General features: G+C 56.7%; 1 protein-coding gene across 1 annotated transcript in view; it reads left to right on the forward strand.

Annotated features, from left to right (window-relative positions):
- Window positions 1–11,010: 11,010 nt before the first annotated feature.
- Window positions 11,011–27,612, forward strand: part of EZR (ezrin) — a 39,310-nt gene continuing 22,708 nt past the window's right edge. Inside the window, 1 exon segment of the mRNA NM_001082122.1 lies at window positions 11,011–11,022. Coding sequence (NP_001075591.1) covers window positions 11,011–11,022 — 12 coding nt within the window.

A 27,612-nucleotide genomic window follows, 5' to 3' on the forward strand; every position in this document is an offset into this window, starting at 1 on the left:
AGATGAAATATCCCTCTCCCTCCCCCTCTCCCTCCCCCTCTCCCTCTCCTTCTCCCTCCCCCTCTCCCTCCCCCTCTTTCCCTCTCTCCCTCTCTTCCTCGCTCCCTTTTCCCCTCTCTCCCCTTTTTTCCCTCTCTCCCTCTCTCCCTCCTTCCCTCTCTCTCTCTCTTGCTCTACCTGTCAAAGAAATAAACTTAAAGGAAGCCCTTTGGCTAAGCCTTACTGGTTGGTACACCTTGAACTCTTTCCTGAGACGTTGTTTGCCACAGGAGCACACGGAGAACAGGGCACAGACTGACACGTGATGGGTGATGGTTCTTTTCTGCTCCAGTGAGCAGCCTGGGAGAGGCCAGGGGGAGGCGTGTGTTACAGCGTGAAGGGAGCTGATAGATAACGCTTCTCTTCCCGTCCCAGAGCTGAGACAACGGAGGCAAAACCCAAAAGCACTAGTCCTGCCAAAGCCTCGCCTGAGAATGTAGCCAGGCCTGCAGGTGAGTGACAGCAGAGAGCCCAGCGGGCCCAGTCCTGGGACAGGGGTGGCTGGAAAGGCAGGGCAGTGGTCACTGCGGCCGGTGCCCAAGAGAAAGGGCTGAGCTGCGGGGGCCCGGGCACTGGGGTACCAGGCCTGCCCCACCCAAGGGCAGAGAATGGAGAAGGAGGCTCCATCACGGGGCTTCTGACCTTGGGAGGGTCACAAAACCCAGTCTGTCCACATTCTGACGGGCTCACCGCTGGCCAGTTAGGACATGCCTGGGAAGCAGGACGCGGAGTGGCTTTCTGATTGGGGGTTAGCTGCGATCCCTTCCCTGCTTTAAAAACCATTTCTAAATGAAAGCGAGTCTCAGCAAACCCCGGCCGAAGGTCCCAGCTCCGCCAGGGGCAGAGCCAGGAGGAGAAATGTGTTCGAAGCCAGCTAGGTGGGCCCCGTGTTTAAGCAGGCAGCCTGGGAAGGAGGTGACTCAGTGCCTACGGCCACATCCAGCCAGTGTCCTTGGTCATCGTCCTGTGGACTTCTCCAAGCAGGTCTGGCGACCTTGTGATGAGGCAGCCTGGATGTGGTGTGGCCAGGGGCTGGCAGGAGTCAGGTGGTGGGGCCCTGCCAGTCTCAAAGGCAGAACACAACGCTCCGGGCAAGGAAGCGCCAGCAAGCCAGACGGCCCCGAGGGCTTTCCTGGGCAGGGAGGGAGGGAGGGTGGACTGAGGGGCTGGGCCATCATCTTAGGACCCCACAGGGCAGACAGATCGCTGGGGCCCGCCAGGGAGGAAGAGCTGTGCCCACCCATTCGGGGTGTTGTGTCCACTACAAACCAAGCGACAACCTTTCTGAACATCCCTGAAGTCTAAGGCCTCGAGCTACCAACAGTGCCGACTCCCAAGCAGAAAGGGTGACCTCAGACCTGCCTTTGTGAAAGCAGAGACTGGCCAGCCCGAGGGCTTTCTCCCGGGAACCCGGGGAGCAGTCCTGCCCGGCAGCCGCCTGGAGTGCCCAGCACGCCCGGAGCGACAGCACTCTGGAGCGGAGTGGGATGTCCCCAGTCACCCGCTGAACACCCATACGGGACAGATACTAAGGAGATGTGCAGAGCATAAGGTGCCCAGCCGACACACACATTCTGCCCATCTTACTGAGGGTCTTAAAAAAATTCCTTTAAAGTTCATTCATTCTACTTGAGACGTAAGCACCCAGAGAGAGAGAGAGAGAGAGAGAGAGAGAGAGAATCTTTTATCAACTCCCCTCCCCCACCAAGTGCTGCAAGGGCCAGAGCTGGGCCAGGCCAAAGCCAGGAGCACGAGACTCGATCTGGGTCTCCCACGTGGGTGGCAGGGACCCAAGCATTAGAACCATCATCTGCCGCCCCATTCGCAGGAAGCTGGGATGAGAAGCCAGCACTCCCACAGGGGGCGCAGGCATCCCGAGCGGCACCTTCACTACTGCACAAAATAACTCCGACTCACGGCTAGCACTGAAGAAGTGAGAGATTTTATACGAAAATCGGGACTTCAGGCACTTGTTGGAAAGGAGATGTGCGGCAGGGCAAAGCCAGCCCTCAGTCTGCCTGCTGCTGCCGGAGCTCCCGCCAGCCTGGAGCGGTGCCTGCACTCGTGCCAGTGCAGGGCTGGAGCAGACCCGGCTCTCACAGACGCCTGGGGGCTGCACCACCCCACCCCTGCTGCGCTTCTGAATCCAAGTCCTGGGGTCACCTGAGGACCCAGCGGAGGAAGTGGCTTGGACTGGTGATGAGACTGAGTTCATGGAAACTCACGGGCAGTCTGGTAGACCCCAAACAGCCAAAGGCCACATTTTAAAGACGTGTGAATTTCAGGGGCGCCCCCTGCCCCCTTCTTCTGTGGATCCTGCTGCCTGAGGAGGGGAAGCAACTCTGGAGGAGTATTTGTAAAACGGCACCCGCGCTCCGCGTCTGAGCCTCGGACACGGCACCGCTGGAGACGGTATCAGGTGCATTTATTCTGGAGTGAGTCGCCGATTTGCAGGAAGAAGCAAGCAAGTCGCAGAAAGTCATCGGCCGCTTCAGACATCTGTTTGCCCTGGTTACTAAAAGGCTTTTTGTAGAGGGCAGCATTGTGGCACAGCTGGTTAGGCAGCCGTCCAAGACGCCGGAATCCCCTGTGAGACACGGTTCAAGTCCCGACTCTCCACTTGCGATCCAGCTCCCTGCTAATGGCCTGGGAAGGCAGTAGAAGATGGCCCAAGTGCTTAGACCCCTGACCCCAGACCCCTGACCCCACATGGGAGACCCAAGTAGACTTGCTGGCTCCTGGCCCCGCCCCAGCAGCTACAGTCATTTGGGGAGTGAGCCAGTGGATGAAAGATCTCTTTCTCTCTCTCTCACTCTCTCTCACTCTCCAACTCTGCCTTTCAAATAAATAAATCTCTTTTAATGGCTTTTAAAACTGAAAATTAAACACTAACTGCCGCTTCTCCAGGTCCCACGTCAACCCTGTGACTCAGACATCTAAGTGAAGGCAGGGCACTGTCTCATTACAGAGATTGCAAGGGACAAATCTCCACTGAGCCCTCGTACGTGCGAGGCTGCCTGAGCCACTGAGCTGCGGGCCATCCGGAACCTCAGCTTTGAGGAGCTCAGGGGGGACGAGGAGATGGCAGGCCACAGGAACGCCAAGCCCCTCCGCGTCCCGCTGTGCATGTCAGCACATTTCTGCTTTGTTGAGGTAGCCTTGGCTAATCCAAAAATAAAATAAAGTAAATAAAGAGGGAGGTGGAGAGAGGGCAGAGCGAAGGAAGGGAAAAGAAACAAGGAAGCAACTTGGTGATTTTTAAATGTTGGTTGTTTATATTTTGTAGCTGGAGCCCTAATTAACAGCATCTAATATGTTTGGGAAGTAGTCTGTTTCCCGTGAGTGGATTGTTCTTCCATATAAAACATTACCTGTCGATGCATAGTGGAGATCCCACATTTTGCAAAGCGACTGTTCCCCAGGGGAGAGCCACTCATGCTTCCGTTATCTCTGGAGTTTCATTCCTGGTCTTAAAAACCTGAAGATAATGGGACAAAATAGCACCATTTGTTAAACCCCTCTGGCGGCAGTGTTGGGATACTTTCTGAGGATTTAAAACACTTTGTAATTTCTAACATGTACAAGATGACGCGAGTGTTTTCTGAGGCAGCCACCGGCAGGGAGAGCAGCGCAGGCCCTGGGCTGCTGGGTGCCCCCGGCTCCTGGGATGTGCTGGGGGCGCCCGGAGTCGTTCCTCTGCCTCTTTGCTGCCCAGCTCACTTCTGCTGCTGCAGCTTTATTTTATCTTATTTTTAAGATTTCTTAGGCCGGCGCCACGGCTCACTAGGCTAATCCTCCGCCTTGCGGCGCCAGCACACCGGGTTCTAGTCCCGGTCGGGGCGCTGGATTCTGTCCCGGTTGCCCCTCTTCCAGGCCAGCTCTCTGCTGTGGCCAGGGAGTGCAGTGGAGGATGGCCCAAGTGCTTGGGCCCTGCACCCCATGGGAGACCAGGAAAAGCACCTGGCTCCTGGCTCCTGCCATCGGATCAGCGCGGTGCGCCGGCCGCGGCGGCCATTGGAGGGTGAACCAACGGCAAAAGGAAGACCTTTCTCTCTGTCTCTCTCTCTCACTGTCCACTCTGCCTGTCAAAAAAATATATATATATTTCTTTCTTTATTTGAAAGGCAGAGTTACAGTGAGAGGGAGAGACACAGAGAGATCTTCCATTCGATGGCTCACTCCCCAGATGGCCACAATGGCCAGGACTGGGCCAGGCCAAAGCCAGGATCGGGAGCTCCAGGGGCCCCAGGACTTGGGCCATCGTCTGCTGCTTTCCCAGGCCACTAGCAGGGAGCTATATCAGAAGTGGAGCAGCCAGGACTCAGACTGGCGCTCACAGGGGACGCTGGTGGCAGTAGCAGCGGCTCAACCAGCTGTGCCCCTGGCTCCCTTCTTACCGCTGTGTCAGCTCTCTCCTCATCTGCTGTGTCTGGGGAAAGCAGCTAATCAAACCAGAACCACAGGGAAAGCTGGAATTAATAAAGAAGAACCCAGAAAGACTCGAAACACATGGATTCTGGTTTTCGACGGTGCCTTGGACGGCTGGGGTTGTAAAGACTTTTAGGTAAGTAAAGTGCGTCCATGGTCAGCACCCCCGTGGACAGCGTGATGGCGTTCAGGAAAGAAAACCGACCCGAGTTACCCCGGCTTTGGTCCTAAGCAGCAGTGTTCATTCATTTGCATACTCAACAAACCCTCATTGAACATGCGCTATGTGCCTGGCACTGTTCTAGCCGCTGGGAGCCCAGCTGTGTATCAGACAGGAGCAGAAATAATGAAGCGAACAGTACAACAGTGGTAGGGGCAGTACATGCTTGGAGGGCAGGAAATCAGGTCGAGTGGCAGTGGGGGACCCAGGTCAGGGGGAGGTGGCATTTCATGGTGCAAGGTGCTCTCAGAGGGGGGGCTTTGGGCAAAGCCCGGAAGACAAGACAAGGTCAGATGGCCAGAGGTAGGGAAGGGTCTTACAGGTCAAGGGAACAGGAGTGGGACTGTTGTGTTCAGCAAACGAACGGTCAGGTGCTGGAGCAGGGCTGGAAGAGAGTGATTGAGTGACTGAGGGAGACCCCGGCGGGGGAGGCAGACCCGGGCAGCGGGAGACCCGGGAGACCCTGGCGGGGGAGGCAGACCCGGGCAGCGGGAGACCCGGGAGACCCCGGCGGGGGAGGCAGACCCAGGCAGCGGGAGACCCGGGAGACCCCGGCGGGGGAGGCAGACGCGGGCAGCGGGAGACCCGGGAGACCCCGGCGTGGGAGGCAGACGCGGGCAGCGGGAGACCCGGGAGACCCCGGCGGGGGAGGCAGACCCGGGCAGCGGGAGACAGAGTCTGGTCCATCCTGGGAGCAGCAGGTGGGTCTGCAGGTTGGCATGCTCGCAGTGTGAGCTGGGTAGTGAGAGGACTAAGGTTCACTTGCAGGTTTGGGGTCAAGCAACCAGGTGCAGGGTGAAGCTGGCACCAGGCCGAGAAGAGGAAGGCTGGAGGGAGTAGTTTTCTTTCTCAAAATTTTAAAAACTGGGGGCCAGCGCTGTGGCACAGTGAGGTAAGCCACGGCCTACAGTGCTGGCATCTCATAAGGTCGCCAGTTTGAGTCCCGCTGCTCCGCTTCTGATCCAGCTCCCTGCTAACACATCTGGAAAAGCAGAAAAAGTGGCCCAAGAATCTGGGCCCCGGCACCCACGTGGGAGGCCAGGAAGAAATTCTTGGCTCCTGGCTTCAGCCTTGTACATCCCTGGCCATTGCAGCCATTTGGGGAGTGAACCAGCAGATGGAAGATCTCTTTCTCTCTCTGTCTTTCCTTCTCTCTCTGTAGCTCCACCTTTCAGAAGATATTTTTTTTTAATTATTTATTGGGGCCGGGGCTGTGGTATAATGGGTAAAGCTGCTACCTGCAGTGCGGGCATCCCATTTGGGTGCCAGTTCAAGTCCCGGCTGCTCCACTTCTGATCCAGCTCCTTGCTGATGGCCTGGGAAAGCAGCAGAAGATGGCTCCTGCACTCACATGGGAGACCCAGAAGAAGCTCCAGGCTCCTGGCTTCAGATGAACGCAGCTCTAGGTGTTGTGGCCACTTGGCGAGTGAATCAGCGGAAGGAAGACCTCTCTCTCTCTCTCTCTGTAACTCTGCCTTTCACATATATAAATAAACCTTTTTAAAAAATATTTATTTATTTGAAAGGCGGAGGAACAGAGAGAAAGAGATCACTCATCCACTGGTTTACTCCGCGAACACCTATAACCACCAGGACTAGCCATGCTGATGCCAGGAGCCCAGAATTCCATCTGGGTCTCCCATGTGGGTGGCAAGGAGCCAAGCACTTGAGCCACTGCCACTGCCTCCCAGGTGCACATTAGCAGGAAGCTGGACTTGGAAACTACCTGAACTCAGACATCTGGACATGGGATGTGGGCGTCCCAGCCGCCGACTTACCTGCTGCAGTGGGATTAAAGGATATGTTTATTTTGGTGCAAAAAACTTGAAACCCACGAACTTTCGGAATTACCATCATATTTGAGAGTTTATTCGTCAAACAATTCATGTGGTCACTGGTACTCTTTTACACAAAAATTAATGCAAACCATGAAACCAGCCAAGGAAACAGTTAAAAGACAGCTGCTGTTGGCCATAGTAACCCTTCACACACCCAAATTCTGTGAGCTGCGCCATCAGAATAGTCGCCAGAGATGCTTCTAGCTTATTGTTCTACAAAACTATTTTTTAAAGATTTACCTATTTATTTATTTGACAGTCAGAGTTACACAGAGAGAGGAGAGGCAGAGACAGAGAGGTCTTCCATCCACTGGTTCACTCCCCAATTGGCTGCAATGGCAGGAGCTGCGCTGATCCAAAGCCAGGAGCCAGGAGCTTCTTCCAGGTCTCCCATGCAGGTGCAAGGGCTCAAGGACCTGGGCTATATTTTACTGCTTTTGCAGACCATAGCAGAGAGCTGGATCAGAAGTGGAGCAGCTGGGACTCGAACCAGCGCCCATATGGGATGCCGGCACTGCAGGCAGTGGCTTTACCTGCTACACCACAGTGCCAACCCTGCAAAACTCCTTAAAAAAAAAAAACTAAACTGCGTCCAGTCACTCGGGCACAGCGGAGTGGCACCTTCCAGGCTGCCCGAGTCCTTAGCTGTCCCTGTCGCAGAGGCCCGGTCACCCTCCCCAGGGTCAGGAGGGAGCGTTCGCGGTGCAGTATCAGGAGTTTGCATATTGAGTCATGGAACTTTATAAGAGTCTATGAAATGTTTATTTCTCTGCAGCTATCATTCTGCCAATGACAAGCTTACCCAAATGTCAGCTCCACAAAGATGCAGCCCGGAGCCCAGAGGGGCACCTGTGCACCAGTCGTCCTGGGAGAGAACCTTCTCCGTGTGTGGGGGGGGGGGGACCGCCAGCCAGACTCACCCCACCCTCCCGGCACAGTCTTGCCCTGAATTTGCACCCAAGGTTGTTGCAACCAAAACCCCCAGATCCTCGTTTTGCCAAGAGCACCCTGTATTTCCCTTCTGCCTGTGGACTGCTCTTTTGAAGTGAGTGAGGCTGGAGATTGTCAAACTATTTGTGGACTTTTTTTTCTTGGGTTGAGATTAGCCTGGCACCCGAGAGGAGACAGGCTCTGGGCGGACTTGATAGAAAGCTGAGGCTGTGTCGGGGAACCGACTGTTGTGTGCACAGCGTGGTCCTGGGCACTGTTGCCATTGCTCCCAAGAGGGCTGCCCTCCCCCACGCTGAAGAATTCCAGGCAAGTTACAGGGCTGGCTGCACGATTCCCCGCTCCCACTGAAAACCTGGAACCCCGAAGGGAGCGGTCATCCAAGGTCATAGTCACACCAACAGCGCGGGGAAGAGTGGCCAAGACTCCTGGCTCCAGAGTTCCCTCACTTCCTTCCAAGGTGCTGTTACCATAGAGCAACAAAAGCGTTGACTTTCAAATGGAAGAGCTTCGCAGAAGGGTGGAGAGAAAGGCAAAGCAAGCACTACTCACGCAGGACCCAGCTCACCACCCTTACAAACATCATTTCGAAGACAACAGACCAGGGGCCAGTGCTGTGGTGCAGTAGGTTAAGCCTGCAGCACTGGCATCCCTTATGGGTGCAGGTTCGTGTCCCGGCTGCTCCACTTCCAATCTAGCTCTCTGCTGTGGCCTGGGAAAGTAGAAGAAGATGGCCCAAGTCCTTGGGCCCCTGCACTCACATGGGAGATCTGGAAGAAGTTCCTGGTTTCTGGCTTCGGATCAGCCCAGCTCTGGCCATTGTGGCCATATGGGCAGTGAACCAGCATATGGAAGACCTCTCTCTGTCTTTACATCTCTCTGTAACTCAACCTCTCAAATAAATAAGCAAATCTTAAAAAAACAACAACAAAAAAAAGACAATAAACTGAGCAAAATCAAAAGAGACGGCTCCTGTCGGCAGAGATGGGAACCAGAGACGCCTAACCAGGTTCCAGGCAGTGTCAAGGCGGCAGAGGTGGGCTGTGTTAGGAGGAGTCCCATCCCACGCAAACATCTTCCACAGCTTCCTTCCTACTACAGCTATCACTGTATGTGCATTTTCTTTCTTTATTATTTTTTTTTAAAGATTTATTTGAAAGGCAGAGTTACAGAGAGAGAGAGAGAGAGTCTTCCATCTGCTGGTTCACTCCCCAGATGATGGCAATGGCCGGAGCTGCACCAACCTGAAGCCAGGAGCCAGGAGCTTCTCCTGGGTCTCCCACGCGGGTGCAGGGGCCCAAGCACATGGGCCATCTTCTACGCTTTCCCAGGCCATAGCAGACAGCTGGATCGGAAGTGGAGCAGCCAGGTCTCGAACCGGCGCCCATATGGGATGCTGGCACTGCAGGCAGCTGCTTTACCCACTACACCATGGCGCTGGCCCCGTGTGTGTGCATTTTCATAAAAAAGAACTTCCATCTGCCCATAGCATGGACGGAAACACCAGCAGAAGCCTCTTCCTCACTTTGACCTCCAACCTGCCTTACTGGCCCTGCTGCCCTGGGACCTGCAGCTGGGAGCTGTGGGTGCTCCCACGAGGTGACAAGGGTGACCCCTGACAGCTCACTAGGAGCCAGCACCTTGCCAGAGGATCTCACAGGTCACGCAGAGGCCCCCTGGTGTCTCCATTTTACCCAGGAGGAAACCGAATTCCCGGTTACTCTCCATCAGGATGGGCTTGCCTGCTTCCGGTGTGCCAAGCACTGGCAGGCATCCAACGTGCCCGTCTATCCAATCCTCATGACAACCTTAGCAACCAGGGGCCACACGTAGGCATCTTACAGATGGCAGAATTAAAGCACCGAGGACCCAAACAACCAGCCAGCTCACCCAGCAAGGCCAGCAAAGAGCGGGGCAGGGCTGGCTGCTAGCATCAGTCACCTAGTGACCTGTCGAGGGGCATGCTGGGCGCCAGCCCGGGTTCCGAGCCCCTGTGTTCCCGGGGCAGCACCTGTGGATTTCCACTTCTGCAGGTTCTTCGCTGACGCTGACTTCCACGCTCGGCTGAGACCCAGACTTTGAGTCAGCACGGGGAAGTGGGGGGAGGGTGTGCAGCGCTTAGTCACCAGACAAAGCCCGCCCACTCACCGGGATGCGCCTGCCTTATTTATTTGAGACGTATTTATTTTACTTGAAAGGCAGAGTTACAGACGGAGTGGGTGAGAGAGACTTCCAGTTCGGTTCACTCCCCAAATGGCCGCAACGGCAGGGGCCCAAGCACCTGGGCCATCCTCTGTGGCCTTCCCAGGCCACCTGCAGGGAGCGGGCTAGGAAGTGGAGCAGCTGGGACTGGAACCTGCGCCACACGGGACGCAGGTGTCTCCCGGTTTAACCCGCAGCGCCCGCCAACGACTAGGTTTTCCTAAGTCCTCTCCAAGGCTTGGGTGCTGTGGGTCCTGGCTGCTCCCTTTCCCCGCCCGCTTCCGCAGCCGCGCCTGGGCGCGCGCAGCGGCAGGTGACCCCGAGTGCCTGGGCCCAACACCCCAGAGGGGGACTCGCGCGCTGCCCGCCCCCAGTCTTTCACTTAAGTAAATCAGTCTTTAAAAAAAAAAATCAGTTCGCAGAATTGCAGCGAAGGGTGCCCGCGGAGGCAGACGAAGCCCCGGCTCGCTCCTCCGAGCGGGGCTGGCGGGGACCTGCGGGAGCCCGCGCCCCGCACGCGGCTGCGTTTCTCCACTAGCCCGGCCCAGAGCGGGACCATCCCGCTCCTCCGTCCACACTCCGGAGCGGGCCCAAACCCTGCGGGGTTCCGCGAGGACAAGGGGGCACGCGGGGGTCTCCCGGCCGCACGAGGTGGGGGGGCGGCGCAATGTCCGCGGCCGGGCCCGGCAGGGGCGCCCCCTCGGCGGCCGCGGCCATCTTGCTCCGGGCGGACCTGGACCTCGACCCCGCCCCGCCGGCGCCCGGGCCGAGGCGTCCACCGCAGGTGCGGCGGGTGAGCGGGCCGCGCGGCCTGGGCCGGGGGCCGGGGGCCGGGGGCCGGGCCTGCGCGCCCAGGGCGGCCTCTTGGGGCCGCGCCGGGGCCCTCCGGCGGCGCCCACGCGGGGCCGGTGCGGGAGAGGTGGCTCGCGCCGCCGTACGATCGCTCCTCGCCCCTCGGTGCCCTCCCGGGGCGGACGCGGGCCCGGGCTGCGTGGCCGCGCCCCTCTCGGCGCGCCGCGGCCGTTCCAAGTTCCCGAAAGTTTCTCCCGGGCTCGACGGCGGTGGTTTCAGCCCCGGGGCGACGGTTGCTACGCGAAGTGAAACCCGGCGGGCGCCGGCGGACCCCGCCTCCGCCGCCCCCGGCCCCGCCCCGGCCCTGGGCGGCGACTCGGCCGAAGCCCGCCCGGCCGGGTCTTAAGCGGCGGCGCGCGGCGGGCGCCAGAATCGGGCGCGGCGGGCACGCGGGGTTGCGTGCTCAGGGTCTCCTCGTCCCGCAGGTCGAGCTTCGAGTCAGCAGCGTTTCCGTGCACGGAGGAACCCGCCGAGACCCCCAAGATGCCGAAGCCAGTAAGTGGCGCGCGCGTGTGCGCCGGGGCCGAAGCGCCGGGCTCGCCCCCTCGAGGGGCTCACCTGCGCCAGGTGTTGGGCCGCTGGTGCCGGAGCGGGGCTCAGGGGACGGAAGTTGGGCCTTTCCCGGCCTGTTGTCGCTCGCGGGTCTCTTCGAGGCACGCCCGGGGAACGCGGTCACCGAGAACCCTCTCCGGGCCGCGTCTGGGTCGCGGGATGACCGGGGGCCCCTGCGGCGGCTGAGGACGCGCTCGCGGCTGGAGCTCGGGGGCTACCGACGACCTCCGCCCACTTGCCCGGAGCCAGGTGCGGCCGCGGCTTCCTGGGACGGGGCCGGGGGCGGGGGCTCCACCGCAGCCCGGCGCGCAGCAGGACCGCGGAGTGTGCGGGTCGCGGCGGGATTCGTGGCTCTGGGAGGGTGGGCGAGCACCTGCGTTTCGTGGGAGTCGGGTGAGGAGGGAGAAGGCCGCGGAGAGCGCCCCTGCCCCCTCGGATCCCGGGCCAGCGGGGCCGAGGGTGCGGTTCTTGGAAAGGTGTGTGTGTGTGTGTGTGCACCTGCCCGAAGGCGGCGGGCTCGCGCGCGCTGCAGGGCGGGGGGGCTTCCGGGTGCAGAGTGCTGAAAATACCCGGGAGCCACGGGAATCCGCAGCCGGAGCTGCGTGCGGGGTTTCTTTGTAACTTTTCAAGGGGGTCGCTTCTGTACCCGGCGCTTGGCTGCGCCTCGCTACTGTTGCTTTCTGAAACGATCTTTGTTGAAGCCTTGTTTCCTGACGAGGGTACAAACTCATTCTCCCTGTGCTGCTGAGGACCTCATGCGGCCCAAAATTCTTAATTCTTTTTTTGTGTGTGTGTGTGTCGCCTGGAGTGTGGCTTCAGGGCACCTGCGCTGTGGCACCGACACCGCGCCACACCCAAGGGCAGCCCGGGAGTGCGGCCTTAGGGGAGGGGTCGCGAGAAGACCCTGCCCCCGCTTCACTCCTTTTCCTTCTCATTTCTCATCGTGAATTCCCTGTGCCTTTTTAAATTGTGATAAAATGCACATAAGGCGGGTTGCCATTCTCTTACCCGTCTTCCAGCGTACAGCTGAGTGGCACTCAGTACTTTCACAGTGAGGAAGCCCAGGCCCAGACTCCGATGTCCTCCACTGCCACCCCCAGCTCCCCTCCCCTGGCTGCTGCCTGGCCTCTGTGGCTATGGCTTTGACTTCTCCAGGGACTCACAGGTGCAGCCGGACTGGGGTTGTCTTTGGCTGCCTGTCTCCCTTCATACAATGTCTTCATCAAGGTCAGAGCGAGTTTCGGAACCCTGAAAGCGCTCCGGTTTTCACGTCGGGTATGCCTTCGTTTCGTGTTTGCTCTAAAAGTCTATAATAATGAGGGACCCGACCGTGGCATTTCTGAGGCTGGACCGGATGAAGGTGGTTGTGAAACAGGCGGCTCAGCCTGGCGTGGGTGTGAGAGGCTGGGTTATCAGGCTGGGAGAGCAGTACCTGCTGGCCATCCGCTGTCGCCCTGCTTGCCTGCTGTGTGTTATGGGGGAGGGTCTTAGAGATAAGATGAACAGACTCTTACTCATTTGAATTCTGCCAGGCCCACCCCACAGGGCACGGTTCGCAGCCCCTGGTACTTGGATCTAGATTTCAATTTAGTTTGCTGTCTCAGTAAATGTGAAAATGGAATCGCCTGGCAAGCTGTGTAGATTCTAATAATTCAGATCCAGGCAGAGACTCCTACTGGACTGCCTGCTTGGGATCTGGCGTTTTAACCGCAGGCACCCACCTGAAAGGCCCAGTAGCCCGGCTGGTGTGCCTCCCCCTGCCAGCAGGGGGCTCTGCACCGAGCCGGGCTGACCTGATAAGACTATAAAAGAAGTGCTTACTTGCTGGGTTTAATACTGTCTTAAAGCACTGCTTATTAGAAAGGTGGGGTGTGGGTCATTTTTCAAGCTGGCCACCTGCAGAGGCTGGGGTTGGGAGTGCCTATCTCGTCCTCTGCTGGGCACCCTGAGGGACCAGGGCTGGAGGAGGCCTTGGGAGGACCCTTGCCTGGCCAGCTGGTCGGGGAGGGTCGGATGGGTTTGCTTTTTCCTGCCTTTGCTTCTTTGGGGCTCCTGTGACCAGAGACTTCCAAGGAGGGCGATTTGGGGGTGCAGCAGGCACCTGGCCCGGTCCCTGGGACGCGGTGTGCTGTATGGCCAGGTATTCGGGGAGAGCTGGCGCTGAGGCACCCTGGGGAGCTGCTGCCTCGTTCCTTTCTTCCTGACACTTGAGGGACATCCCAGGCGGTGGGGACAGAAGTCCTGGAGGAAGGGAGGAGGAGTGGTTCCGGCTCCCACGAAAACTCAGTGGCCAGAGAGGGAATGAGAAGCCAGGCCGTGCCCAGCTCAGGGTTTGACCAGGAAGAGGCGACAGGATCAGATGTGCCCCTTGAAACCGGGACAGGAGAGTCCCTGGAGGCAGGTGGCGAGGGTGGCCGTGTAGGCTGCCGAGGTAGCCCAGATGAGAGCCAGTGCTGGCCTGGGCCAAGGCGGTGGCCGTGGCAATGGACAGCCGTGGGCGGGGGATGGGGGCAGGGCTCTCTGGATAGGACCCACGGCAAAGTGGCTGTGTGGGGCCAGGCACCTGCGTGGGTGCTGCTGCCGTCATCACAGAGCTGGGAGTTCTGGCCAGGGATCCAGGATGGAGGAGTTGAGAGCCTGGCCTTGTGCATGTTGCTAACAAATCTGTGACTGCGTGATAACGGAAGTCCTTGCCTTCCTGAAGTTCACCTTCAACACCGCGCTGCCATTGCTGGCACTGGAAAGAGCACAGCTGGGACAAAGGAGACGGTGGTCGAGAGTCTCCACCTCCAGAGGCCAGCCACCATGCAGGGGCATGTCTGCCGGGAGTCGAGGCACAGAGCTTCCTCTAGGGGCCACTGGAGCGCTCAGATTCGGCCTCTTGTGTTTAAAGGGGAAGAGTTCCCAGGCCTGTGAAATAACTGATAGGAGAGAAAGAGATCCCACTCTGTTCCTCTGTCCCTCTCATTCCTGCCACACTGGCCTCTTTTATTGTTAATGGCCCAAATAATAATGCTGTGATTGCTAACAGTTTTGAATAATTTTATTAATGCTTATGGTTTGGGAAAGGAAAATAATGTCACTTGGTGAATTAGCATATTTTTATTGTATTGATTTAAAGATTATTTGTTTGAAAGGTAGAATTATGGGGCCAGTGCCGTGGCGCAGTAGGTTAATCCTCCACCTGCGGCGTCGGCATCCCGTGTGGGCACCGGTTCTAGTCCCGGCTGCTCCACTTCTGGTCCAGCGCTCTGCTATGGCCTGGGAAAGCAGTAGAAGATGGCCCAGGTCCTTGGGCCCCTGCACCCACGTGGGAGACCAGGAAGAAGCTCGTGGCTCCTGGCTTCGGATTGGCACAGTTCGAACCATTGCGGCCATTTGGGGAGTGAACCAACAGAAGGAAGACCTTTCTCTCTGTCTCTCCTTCTCGCTGTCTGTAACTCTCTGAAATAAAATAAATAAAATCTTAAAAAAAAAAAAGTAGAATTACAAGAGGAGAGGGAGAGAGAGGTCTTCCATCTGCTGGTTCACTCCCCAAATGACCACATGGCCAGGGCTGGGCCAGGTTGAAGCCAGCAACCAGGAGCTTCCTCTAGGTCTCCCACATGGGAGCAGGGGCCCAAAAACTCGGGCCATCTTCTGCTGCTTTCTCAGGCACATTAGTAGGGAGCTGGATCAGAAGTGGAGCAGCCAGTACTCAAACCAGCCGCTTCCCAGGGTGCACATTATTAGCAGGAAGCTGGAATGGACAACAGAGCTGGGACTTGAACCCAAGCACTGGATGTGGGTGGCAATTCTTTGTCTTCTGTGTCTTTGGTCATTCGGGGGCCTTGGATGGTTCTGTACGGCTGACCGCGTTTAAATAGTTCAGCTGTGGCATCTGAAGTAGAAAAATTGAGTCGGCTTTCAGAGTCACCGAATGCATTTTGAGCCACCCTTGCATTTCATTTCCCATCAGTAGTAGCGGTGTTGGAACTGCTCAGCGAGTTTTTCTGTAAACACTGGATGGACACACACAGGACGTTTGTCGTCTAGAAGGTTGTGTTATTTTCCCTGTGTCCTATTCACCATCATTGCCTGTCGGCATAAAGAATAAATATTTTGCTACAGATTTCTGTTGTGCTGTAATGTCTTAGAGACTTTCCACTAAAGTTCTGAATAAAACAAAAGTATGAAAAACCATCACAAGTTTCATAATCAGGGTGCTTCTTACCTGTGGGTGGAATGGCCACTTAGCTTCTGAGACTCCATTCTGTCTTCCGTCAAACGGGAGCAGAAATTTTTAAGCGATGAGACGCTTAAAACTCAGTTGAAACAAGGCTTTTGTATACCTGTGAAACCTGGTTTATCCTCAGACGCCGTAGCCTGTTTCTTGTGTGCCCCCCCCCCCCCCCCCGCCTCCATGTCTTACAAACTTTGCGGTGTAACCTGTTAGCCAGGTAAAGTTTGTCTCTGGTCGGCCCCAGGAACCGGCAGGATGCATTCTGCTCTGACCGTATCTCCTCTCCATCCTCTGCCCGTCCTGGTTGTGACTTCCTCCCTCCCTTGCTCTCCCTCCCTCCCTCCCTTGCTCTCCCTCCCTCCCAGGGGCCCTGTGGGGCCATCAGGCTGGGACAATAAAAATTCCTAAGATTGGCTCTTTCAGTCTGGGAGGGAGGCGGCTGTGTAAACACAGGATCCTTAGCAGGGGTGAGGTCCTGGCCTCTGCTGGGGCAGAGGGCACTTCCGGGGCAGCGCTGGCCAGTTCCGTGCTCCAGGTCCGACAAGTGGCAGCGCCGTTCTAAAGGAGGTGGACACTGCATCCAGACTCCTGACCCTGCCGATCGAACAGATTTGAGGAAACCAGTCGTGAAGGCAAAGGCATGTCTGCCCTTGACTCCTTGTACTGATAAAAGCCAGAGGAAGTGACCTCAGCCGGGCCTGTCGGGTCTTGCCCTCCCTGGGTTTGAAGTCACTTTGCACAGCCTGGCTTCCTGGGCCGCGTTTGATGAGAGAAGATAAGTTTAAAATGGCCTGGGTCAGCAGTTGTCATCTCAGACGTTGTAAATAATTGCTTTCACCTCCTCACCTGTGGGCCCCTCCCCGCCTTGGCCTGTTTTTGCTAAGTGTTTTGCATTTTTTCTTTTTAAAAAAGATTTATCTATTTGTTCGAAAGGCAGAGTTAGGGAGAGAGATCCTCCCTCTGTGGGTTCACTCCTCGAGTGGCCGCAGCAGCCCGGAGCTTTGTCCGGGTCTCTCACGTGTGTGCAGGGGTACTTGGGCCATCTTCTACTGCTTTCCCAGGCCGTGAGCAGGGAGCTGGATTGGAAGTGGAGCAGCCGGGACTTGAACCATATGGCGCCGCTGCAGAGGACGCTTTAACCCGCTTCGCCTAAACACCGGTCCCAAGGGTTGTTTTTAAAACATGGATGACCGTGGGCAACTGACTCCACTAGGGCCCTCAAAGCCTACAGTATTTACTCCGGCCCTTTCTAGAAAAAGATTTTTCCACCCCTGCTGCTAGGATAGAGATAATTGGTAAGCATTTGTTCTAGCCTGGTGTGGTTTGACGGCTAGACTAATATTTGGAAGCAGATCCATCTCAGCGGTCCCGATTTTTAAAAACCCCGTTCTCCAAAGACAAAGAATGTGTTTTGTTCGCCCGTGTTAAGAGCACCGCGGCTCCGAGCGCGGACACCTACTGTGAAACTCCCACTGGCCAGGCGTGGCTGGTGCCCAGGTTGCTTCCAACAGGGCTCGTGTTCAGGGCGGCTCTTTGTCTCCACAGAGAGACGGCCAGTATCTTGTGTCACACGCTAAGCTGTGGTCTGATGACAGAGCTCTGGTATGTGCTACAAGAAAGCAATTTGTACTGATAATTTGAGTTGAGAAGAGAGTGTTGTATAGATGAATTGCATCTCTAACATTGCTTTATTTTTTATAGTAGAGATTTACGTATTTATTTGAAAGGCAGAGAGAGAAAGAGATCTGCCATCCACTGGTTCACTCCCCAAATGGCTGCAATGGCCGAGGCTGGGCCGGGCAGAAATCAGGGGTCTGGAACTCTCTGTGGGTCTCCCACGTGGGTGGCAGGGGCCCGAGCGCTCGGGCCATCCTCTGCTGCCTTCCCAGGCGCACTAGCAGGGAGCTCGATTGGAAGTGGAGCAGCTGGGACCTGACCCAGCACTGCATGGCATGCAGCATTGTAGGCAGCGGCTCAGCCGGCCCCACCACAGTGCTGGCCTCTATCACTGATAATTTAAAAACTAACTTTGAGCCTGCTCTGGGCTGTGTGTGAAGCTCTGGCTGCAGGAGTTTGTGAGTCAGTCTCTAGCTCATGCTGTCTCCCGAGAGCTCCGTCACCATCCCCCCCCACACACACTTGTCTCCATTGCCCATCATGGGGCTGTTCTGCACCTTGCAGGATGCCGGGTGCCTATTCGTGCCGTCTCTCCCGGCTGCACAGGCAAGGTGGTTTCTGTGCTTCTAACACACTTTCAATTCTCACTTTATTGGCAGATAATTAGGGGATGACCAGGAAGCAAATACCCCTGCCAGTTAGTGGGCAATCTTGGGGAGGTTTCCTCACCCCTCTGCCCCTCATCTGTGAACAGGAACCCACAGGCCTGCCCGTGAGGGCCAGGAGACAGCCCACAGGAAGCACTTGGCCTTGCTCGGAGAGGGCTGTGCTGTGTTCCAAACACCTGAGCTTTCCTGTCTCCTCGTGGTCGCTGGCCTAGCGCAGTGAAGTGGGAAGGAGGTTATACCTTTTGCAGTGAACACGGCCCACACCCCACCAGCAGACGGCCCCGTGGGGTGCCAGGGTTGCAGTGCCGGGGTGTCCTGGAGAACAACCCATGATCCCTGCCCCTCAGCCCAGGGAAACAGGGAGAGCCAGTGACTTGCTCGCACTCATGGCAGTGAGTGATGGAACGAATTGCCACGTAGTGGTGGTTCTGCGTTACATGCACTTGGACCTGACCTCTTCCCGGGGAACCAGGCCAGTGAGGGTAGAGGGGAAGTCATGGTGGGAATGCTTGGTGTCACCTTTCGCCAAGAGGTTAGTTCCTGTCACCACCCTGGTTGTGGGGAGTTAAAGCTGTCGGGCTGAATGACTCATGAGGGGGTGCGAGTGATGTGTTCTTGTTTTTATTTGTTTGCTTTTTGATAGATCAGTCTCGCTTTGGCAGGGAGCCGTGATGATCTGACCTGGGTCTGGCACTGAGTGTTGCTGGCTCGGGGATGTGGGCTGACCTGAGACCGTGCCTGTGGCCCTGTCTATGGAGTTCGCGTGCAGCTTGTCTCGGGTGGAGGTCCAGCCTTGTTCTTTAGTTGCTGTTTTTCTTCATAAGATTACTTATTTGAAAGGCACAGAGTTAGAGACAGAGGCAGAGAGGTCTTCCATCCGCTGGTTCACTTTCCAATGGCCACAGCAGCGGAGCTTTGCCATTCCGAAGCCAGGAGCCAGGAGCTTCTTCCGGGTCTCCCACGTGGGTACAGGGGCCCAAGCACCTCGGCCTTCTTTTCTCTGCTTTCCCAGGCCACAGCAGAGAGCTGGATCGGAAGTGGAGCAGCTGGGACTAGAACCGGTGCCCACATGGGATGCCTGCATCACGGGGAGCAGCGTTCCCCACTGCCACAACCCTGGCTCGATGAGTAAGATTCTTAAGTGAGACTCGGGCCAGGAGCTGCGGTGTGGAGACGCCGGTGTGGACGGCGTGTGGGAATGCAGCGTGGTAACAGGGCTGCAGGACGCACTGATGTGCTGTGGCCGGACCAGCTGTGAAAAGGTTGCGTCCCGACTGCATTTTTATATTTAGGAATTATTGGAACTGTGGCGATGGGAAGAGTAGACTGGGCAGGCACATTCTGTGAGCTCCCCGTCTGTGACCGTTTCCAGTGTCCCGTAGTGGAAGTTGGTTGTTTGAAGGGTGTGTTACAGGGGTAGCAGTGGAGAAAGGCTCCCTTTTGGCTCCAGGGAATGTCTGGATCTGGGAGGCGACCCAGAGGGTGAATGGAGCGGCAGCACCCCCACTTGGAGGGAGGAACCCTCCGCTCCCACTCGCTCCAGCCGCCCACCCTGGTGGTGGCCCAATGCTCAAAGCCAGTCTCTGATTCCCAGGGGAGTGCAGGGGCGCCGGGGCCAGGCTGCGAGCAGGACGTGGTCTTAGCAGCAACGCTCAGACTCCAAAATCGGAAAGGAACCTCATGGAGCCGTCTGCCTGGGGGGTGGGGGGCTGCACAGTCATTGGAAGAGGCCTGAGTCTAGCCTGTGGCTGGGGCCAGGGAGGAGGGCTGGCCCGCGGGGTTGTCCCGCGTCATTTCAGAAGCAGGGCAGTTCGGAAGGCTAAGTCTTGCTGAAGTTTGCTTATTCAGGCAGATATTGTAATATTACCAGTTTAGTTCCGAGTTTAAAAAAATAAGCACGTGGGGTGGTTCATTACTTTGGTAGGTGACGAAAGTAAAGCCTTCTTGGGCGAGTCCGGGTGGATCTTGCGAAGCCGAAGCTCTGTGTGGGGGAGGTGTTCTCGGCTGGGGCAGCTCAGCACCTCCAACATGGCAGGCCCGCGCAGGAGTTGGGTCTTCCTGGTTCCGCTGTTCCCCGGGCTGCCCCTCCCCTGCACTAGACTGGGAAGGAAACCCCCCCACACACACACCCCGATTTCTCCGTTTCCAGAGAAAATAATGCCTTTGAAGTGGGCGTGAAGCTCAGCCTGTGGGCCTTTAGTTTCAGACAACCGGCCTGGCGAGCCGTGGCCGGCCTCACCTTGTACCTCTGTCTTTGATGGGATCCCAAGTTTGTGTCTATAATTAACTTCACATTTGCATGACCTAGATCGGTGCTGAAGTATGTATGACGCTGGGGGAACTGAAGTCACATGCCACAAACCCAGAGCTCGCAGGGTTATTAGATAAAGACAAAGTGACCTTGAAGGAGAAGTTCCTTTGTCTGCCTTGGGGTGCGGAGAGACGGACGTAGATTGTGTTTTCTAGAAAAAGTTTCTTTTGCAAGTAACATTTGATTATTGGGTTCCGTGTAAAGGGTGGTCTGATGCTAGTTTAATTCCATGTTATATTTACACACGACACGTTTGTCATTCATAGTGTGTTCGTTCCTGCTTCTAAATGAAAGGTCTTTAACACTAGGAGTGTCGTGGTGCAGTGGGTTAAGCCACCGGTTGGGACACTCGTGTCCTAAACCGAGTCTGGGCAGCTCCACCCCTGGTCCAGCTCCCTGCTAATGTGCCTGGGAGGCCGCGGATGACGGCTCCAGCCTGGCCTGGCCCCCGGCTGTTGGGAGCATTTGGGGAGTGAACCAGAGGGTGGAAGACTCCCCCACCCCACCCCCATCAGTCTTTAGGTTCATAATTTTTTTAGATGAACAGCTAACAGGCACAGGAGCACTCGGGTCAGGAAGTGCCCCGAGGTGCTGCTGTGGGCTCAGGCCTGGGACCTGGGCGAGGCTGGCGGAGACTTCGTGTGCGGGGCGGTGCCTGGGCAGGGCCGTGCCCACTGCTCCTGGCCTGGTTTCGAAGTAGGGGAACCGGAACCGACCCTCCCAACATGAATGCCCCGGATGTTTCCTTCCGGGGCCAAGGTCACCATTTTCTGATGACGGTGAGTGCACACGGGACTGGTTTGTCCGCTTTCTGCGACTTGGTTTCACAGGAAGTGGGTCGGGGCAGGAAGTGGCTTGCTCTCCCAGGCCGGCGGAGCTGCCCAGTGGGATTTCTTACGTCCTGAGGAGCGGGGACAGACAGTAGTTATCTGGACTCCGCTTTCCAGCCTGAAGTTTAGAAACACACACTTTGCAGAAGCTTAAAACCTCGGGCTTGGGTTTGGAGATCCGGCTCCAGGAGATTCCTTTGGGAGCTCTACAAACACAGCTGCTGTGGGGAGCCGGTCACCACGAGTGCTGAAACCTTCCTGGGCCCCAGTTTTTTCTCAGGCATTAAGAACAGGCTGTGGGGCCGGCGCTGTGGTGTGGCAGGTAAAGCCTCCGCCTGCAGTGCCGGCATCCCATATGGACGCCGGTTCGAGTCTCGGCTGCTCCACTTCTGACCCAGCTCTCTGCTGTGGCCTGGGAAAGCAGTGGAAGGTGGCCCAAGTGCTTGGGCCCCTGCACCTGCGTGAGACCTGGAAGAAGCTCCCGGCTTCAGGTTGGCTCAGCTGCGGCCACCTGGGGAGTAAACCAGCAAGTGGAAGACTCTCTCTCTCTCTCTCTCTCTATGCCTCTGCCTCTCTGTAACTCTGCCTTTCAGATAAAATAAATAAATCTTTAAAAAAAAAAAAAAAGACAGGAGCAGTAAGATGGTACAGCCGGCGCTGTGGCGTAGTGGGCACTGATTCGAGTCCCGGCTGCTCCACTTCTGAGCCAGCTCCCAGGAAAGCAGCGGAAGCTGGCCCAAGTGCTTGGGCCTCTGCCACCCTCGTTGGAGACCCAGAAGAAGCTCCTGGCTCTTGTTGAGGCCGTTGTGAGAGTGAATCAGCAGATGGCAGATCTCTCTCTCTCTCTCTCTCTCTGTAGTTCTGCCTTTCAAGTAAAGAAAAATAAAATCTCTTTTTAGAAAAGGCCGTGAGACTAGGATAACCTTGGACCTCTCGCCACGTGGTGGCCATCTTTTTTTATTTATTTATTTGAAAGGCAGAGTTAGAGGTAGAGAGAGAGAGAGAGAGAGAGAGAGACAGGGAGGGAGGGAGGTTTTCCATCCAGTGCTTCCCTCTCCAAATGGCTGAAATAGCTGGAGCTGGGCCTGTCCAAAGCCAAGAGTCGGGAGCCTCTTCCAAGTCTCCCATGTGGGTGCAGGGGCCCAAGGACTTGGGCTATTGTCTACTGCTTTCCCAGGCCATAGCAGAGAGCAGGATCAGAAGTAGAACAGCTAGGACTCGAACCTGCACCCATATGGGATGCCGGCACTGCAGGCGGCAGCTTTACCCGCTGCGCCTCAACGCCAGCCCCGTAGTGCCCATCTTTTGGGCCACCCTGGGAAACAGTGACAGCTCCTAACTGTCGTAGATGTTATGCACGTTCATCTAACACAAAGTCACATTGAAAGTTCCCTGTTCCTATCCACCGCGTGTTAGGAACGCAGCTTTTGTTTCAGGCGTAGCTCAGAGGTAGTGGAGGAGAGGTGGGGGAATGGTATGGGAAGCAGGTGAGAGGCTGGGGTGTTGCCCAGTTCCCGGAGAGCGCTCCTGGCCTCTCCTCTGCCCAGGGGATCCCAGGGCTGGATGCGCCTGCCCCGTCCTCCCTGGGAAGCTGCCCCTGCCAGGTTACACAGGCAAACAAAAACCCAGTTGGTCACAGCCGGTGTAGACATTTGCATGTATCCCAGAACTGAATGCTCAGGCATTTGTAGATGATCTGATATAAATGTGAATATGAGTGATTAAAAAGCTCGTCACAAGAATTCGTGGGGCTTGGCCCACCTTGCTCTCTGCCAGAGGACTGGCAGCTACAATTTCGATATGAAGCCGCGGCCGCGTTCCGGGTCTTCTCATGCAAGTTCAGGTTCACGCTCGTGCCTTCTGAATGGTTGTTCCGTTAGTCGGCTCGTTTTGCTTTGTACTTAGTTATGACTGCTTTTCATTGGTAATTAGCAAATTACCAAGGGACAAGTACTAACTGGTGTGTGTGTGTGTGTGTGGTTTTTAAGATTTATTTTATTTATTTGAAAGGCAGAGTTACAGAGGTGAGAGATGGAGAGAGAGAGGTCTTCCACCTGCTGGTTCACTCCCCAAGTGGCCACAGCAGCCAGGGTGGGCCAGGCTGGAGCCGGGAGCTTCCTCCAGGTCTCCCGTGTGGGTGCAGCCGCCCTCCGCTGCTTTCCCGGGTGCGTTAACAGGGAGCTGGATTGGAAGTGGAGCAGCCAGGGCCGCCGGTGGTGGCATAAGGCAGCCCCCTACTGTCCTCTTCCAAAAGCAGTGGGGGGTAGGCAGCGCCACCCTGTGGCAGGTCAGTTACCTGCGGGAGTGCAGAGGTTCCATCACGGGACAGCGCCGGCCCCTGTGTGGCTGGACTTGGGTCGCCTGCGGGACTGAGCTCCTGAAACTGTCACAGGCTGGCGTGTCTGCAGCCTCCTGGGGGGCGCCAGGAGCTCCGGGCAGCTCCCAGCAGCTTGTGCTCAGGACTCTGCCCCCGACCTGTTTCCCAGTGACTTCCAGAACTTCATTTTGCTGGGACTTGGGGGACCGCCGTGCCCGGTCCCTAGAGGAAGAACCTAGAGCTACACTCGGGGGTGGCACTTTGACCTCTGTCAGGGTGTTGTCTGGTGGCTGCCACGTGTGACAGGTGACTGGGGTGACTTTATGGTTCTTGTTAGGCGGTGAGAGGCCGGTTGCTGTCTCGGTGTAGATGATGTGGAAACTTTGATCGCAGTGTGGGTTTCATGTCTGTCCTCTTGCCTCCGGACGCCTGCGGAGGAGGGTCCCGGAGCTGCCGGCCGTGTCTGCGTCGCCGATGCCCTGCACTCCTGCAGGAGTTGTGGAGCTGGACAGATAGCCCGTCTGGCGTGTGCAGGTCCTCCGGAGCTCCGTAGTCCAGCGCGTTTCCTCCCCCTCCCTGTGCCCTTCCTCAGCCTTGGCAGAGGAGGGCAACGCGGGGGCGCTGTGGCCCAGCGCCGGCACCCCATGTTGGAGCACCAGGTTGAAGCGGCTGCTCCGCTTCTGATTCAGCGTCCTGCTGACGTGTGTGCCTGGGAGGACAGCGGGTGATGGCCCAAGCGCTTGGACTTCTGCCGTGTGGGAGACCCCGAGGGAACTCCTGGCTCCTGACCCAGACCTGGCTGTCGCAGCTGCTTGGGGAGGGCACCAGCGGCTGGATGGCCTCGTGCGCACACTCGTTCTCTGTTGCCCTGCCTTCCGAGTAAATACATTAATCAATTTTTAAAAGAACAGACTTTGACAGAAAGGCGTAGCAGTGCTAAAAACCTTCATGCCTTGGGTTGTGGATTTGCCCTTTGCCCTTGTATTTATTTGAAAGAGATAGGAAGAGAGAGAGAGATCTTCCATCTGCTGGTTCATTCCCTGATGGCCACAGTGGTCCTCACTGGGCCAAGCCAAAGCCAGGAGCTTCATCTGGGTCTCTCACATGGGTGCAGGGGCCCAAACACCTTGGCCGTCTTCCGCTACTTTTCCCAGCTGCGTTAGCAGGGAGCTGGATTGGAAGTGGAGCAGCTGGACACGGACTGGCGCCCATACGGGAAGCCGGGACGACAGGTGGCAGCCTAGCCCCTGTGCCACAGCGCCGGCTCCCCTTGGTTATTGTATTATTAAGACGTCCTTGTGCTGTTGTTTCCGCCTTGTCTGATGGTCAGCAAGAGCACTGACCCCTCCTTAAATGTGTCCCTGGAGTTTCTTACCTCTGGCCAGCCTGTGTTTGGGTGCCCAGGGATACTCCTGCGGCTGGGGAGTGTTTAGCGAAGTTTCGGTGCCATGGCCAAGTGCATCACCAGTGGATGTGTGAAGTTTCGGTGCCATGGCCAAGTGCATCACCAGTGGTTGTGTGAAGTTTCGGTGCCATGGCCAAGTGCATCACCAGTGGTTGTGGTGAGTGACTTACCAGGGTACTTCAGGAAGCTTTTGGGAAAAAGAATATTAACAGAGAAGTTTATTTTGGTGCAAAAAATTTTTGAAATCCATGCAGATTTTTCATAGTACACTTTTTCCATAACATTTTTGAATATCTCATACATAGATTTCAGAATTTTTACACCAACGTAAGCTCATCTTTTAATCCATTCTCATGAGTTTTGGAAGTGCCCGCACCTGTGGCCTTGCTCCGCGTATGAAGTTCTGTTTGAGGACCCTGGCCGTGTTCCTTGTCTCTGCCGCAATGTGCTGATACTTTGATAAAATACCTACAGCATATAGAGGTTCTTATTTTGCCCTCTGTCCTTGAAAGAATGGGTACAACTTTGGGGTCTGGGTTACTTTCTGGGTTAAAAGTTGGATTCTTAGGTGCTTTGTGGAAACTGTAACAATGCAAAATAGGGCAGTTTTGTTTACATAAAATTACCACTGGGCGACATGTGAGGAATATACATTCATTTTATGTAATACTTAGAAAACAAAACTATTTTTAAAAATAATTTTTAAAGGATTGAGTGATTTGAAAGAGTTGTGGAGAGAGAGATCTTACATCCTCTGGTTTGCTCTCCAGAGGGCCACCGTGGCCAGGCCGAAGCCAGGAGCGTCATCGGGTCTCCCACGTGGATGCAGGGGCCTAGACACTTGGCCCATCTTTCGCTGCTTTCCCCAGGCCATTAGCAGGGAGCTGGATCTCAGAAGTGGAGCAGCTGGGATACAAACCAGCACCCGTATGGGATGGCGGCGTTGCAGGCAGTGGTTTACCCACTGTGTGACAACACGGGTCCACTCTTTTTTTTTTAAGTTTTTTTTTTTAAGCTTTATTTATTTGCAAGGGGATAAAGAGATGGATAGACAGGGCTTCTGCCTTCCAGTCCACTCCCCCAAATGCCCGCAACAGCTGGACTGTTTGAAGCCAGGAGCCTGCAGCTAAATTCAGGTCTCCGCGTAGGTTGCAGAGACCATGCAGGTTGAGCCATCATCTGCTGCCTCCCATTAGCAGGAAACTGGAAGGGGCGGGGGCGCAGCTTTGAACCCAGGCACCTCCACGTGGGATACAGATGGCCCAAGTGGTGTCTTTACCGCTACATCAAACACCAGTCCCCAGGATTGTCTTTTAGATAGTACCCATCGCTGTGACACCTGAAAAGATTGGGGTAGGGGAGAAGAGCCTTAAAAAGAAAAACACACACACACACACACACACACACACAAGCCATGCACCTGCCTCTGGGGCCCTGGCTGTGCCGGCCTTGGCTGGATCGGAGCGGAGCGTCTGCTGTCTGCGCTCGGCTAGTTAAGGCTTGCTGGGTTACTGGTAATGTTTTACAGGGCTGGCTGTTTGTTCGCCAGTGTGGTGGAAAATGACCGCTGCATGTGGTAGCTGGCGGTTTCCCGTCCTCTCCCGTCCTCGTGCACGGAGCCTCGGCCAAGGCGCGTCCGCGGGATGGACTGGGGGTGTGCATGCGTCGTGAGACTTCTGCTCTTCCCGGACGTCTGGCAGCACCGTGCTGGCTGGCCCTGCTGGTGGTCAGTGTGGCCAGGGCGCACCCGCACCCGCGGGACCCTGACTGTCAGAGCAAGCTCTCGGGGGCTGCCTTTGCGAGATCGGGTCTGAACTCCAGCTTGGCCAGATTTCTTGAGTGGTTAGGAAGGCGCACCTCCCGCCCGAGCTCACGCCAGACTCCGGAACACGTGTGTGCTGCTGCCCAGGGTCCTTGAGTGGCCATGAACGGGGCTGGGAGAGGGGCACGTGCTAGTCCAGGAGTCTAACTATGAGGGGGATTGGTTAACAGCCTCTCTTCGTGATCAACTTGAAGGCTGGCTGGCGTGTCACCGGAGTTGATGCCAAACGGCACCCTGAGTCCAGGCTTCGGATCCGGGGCCACCTCCCGAGAGCGGGGTCCTCGCCTCCACCCTGGGGGGCGGCTGGGCAGTGGGGAGCCCTCTAGAAGCAGGGAGGGTCAGCCCCGACCCCAGCTCCGGGAGCACGGGGCTGTTTCGCAGCTTCCCAAGGGCCTGGGTTATTTTCACACGAGCTTAAACAAAAGCACTAAACTGAAGTGAAGTCTAGTTGTTGTTGTTGTTGTTGTTGTATTACTTTTTGTTCACCTTTGCTTTCCCCTGGAGGTGGGCGTGGAGGTCTAGTTTGAGTGCCGCCTTCGTAGCTGTCCCCTGTTCAGGCCCTGAAGCAGCCGGGAACAGCGACTGTGACCCCAGCCCGAGTGTCCTCCGTCCTCCCGCTGCCGACCGCACGGACACCTCTGCGGTGCCTTGTGCGTGGCAGGTGCTCGCCCAGCGTGGCCGCCCCCAGAGCACAGGATGCGGGGGGGCAGAAGCTCAAAGATTCTGCGTGTCTGAGATGTCCACAGTAGACGAGTCCTCGGAGACAGAGAGCCGCTGAGTGGGTGCCAGGGGATGGGACCTCGGGAGTAATGGGAATGACCGGGAGTGGGTGCTGGGCTTCTTTTTGGGGTGACGGAATATTCCAGAACTCGACGACAGTGTTGCTGGCATACCTGTGAACACCCTAAGCACCCCTGAATTATGCGTTTCCAATGAGTGAAGTGTGTGGGACGTGAATTCGGTTTCAGCAGAGCCGCCGCGAGGGAGCACGCGGTGGCTCGGCGTGGGCGTGGGCGTGGGCAGCAGTCCTGTCTCTGTGACTGCCCGCGAGACCTTCTCCCCATCCCACTCCCTCTCGTGGGAGAAAGCTTGCCGTGTGTGGCTGCTTCCGCAGAGCCCGTGGAAGCACTGGCGAGGTCTTGCCCGAATAGTTGAGGACCGTGCCACATTGCTGAAGCGGCAGCTGCGGGAGGGCTGGAGCGCCGGACGCCGGTGCTGACGGCCGGCGGGCCAGGCCCCGGCACACTGGGCGCTGGCGGCATCCTTCTCACCTTGATTTCTGAGCACATGCAGGTGCGATAGATGGGCATGAATAAGCTTACCGCAGTCTGCTGCCTGAAG

The sequence above is a fragment of the Oryctolagus cuniculus genome, chromosome 5, assembly GCF_964237555.1.
Source record: "Oryctolagus cuniculus chromosome 5, mOryCun1.1, whole genome shotgun sequence".
NCBI classification, from domain to species: domain Eukaryota; kingdom Metazoa; phylum Chordata; class Mammalia; order Lagomorpha; family Leporidae; genus Oryctolagus; species Oryctolagus cuniculus.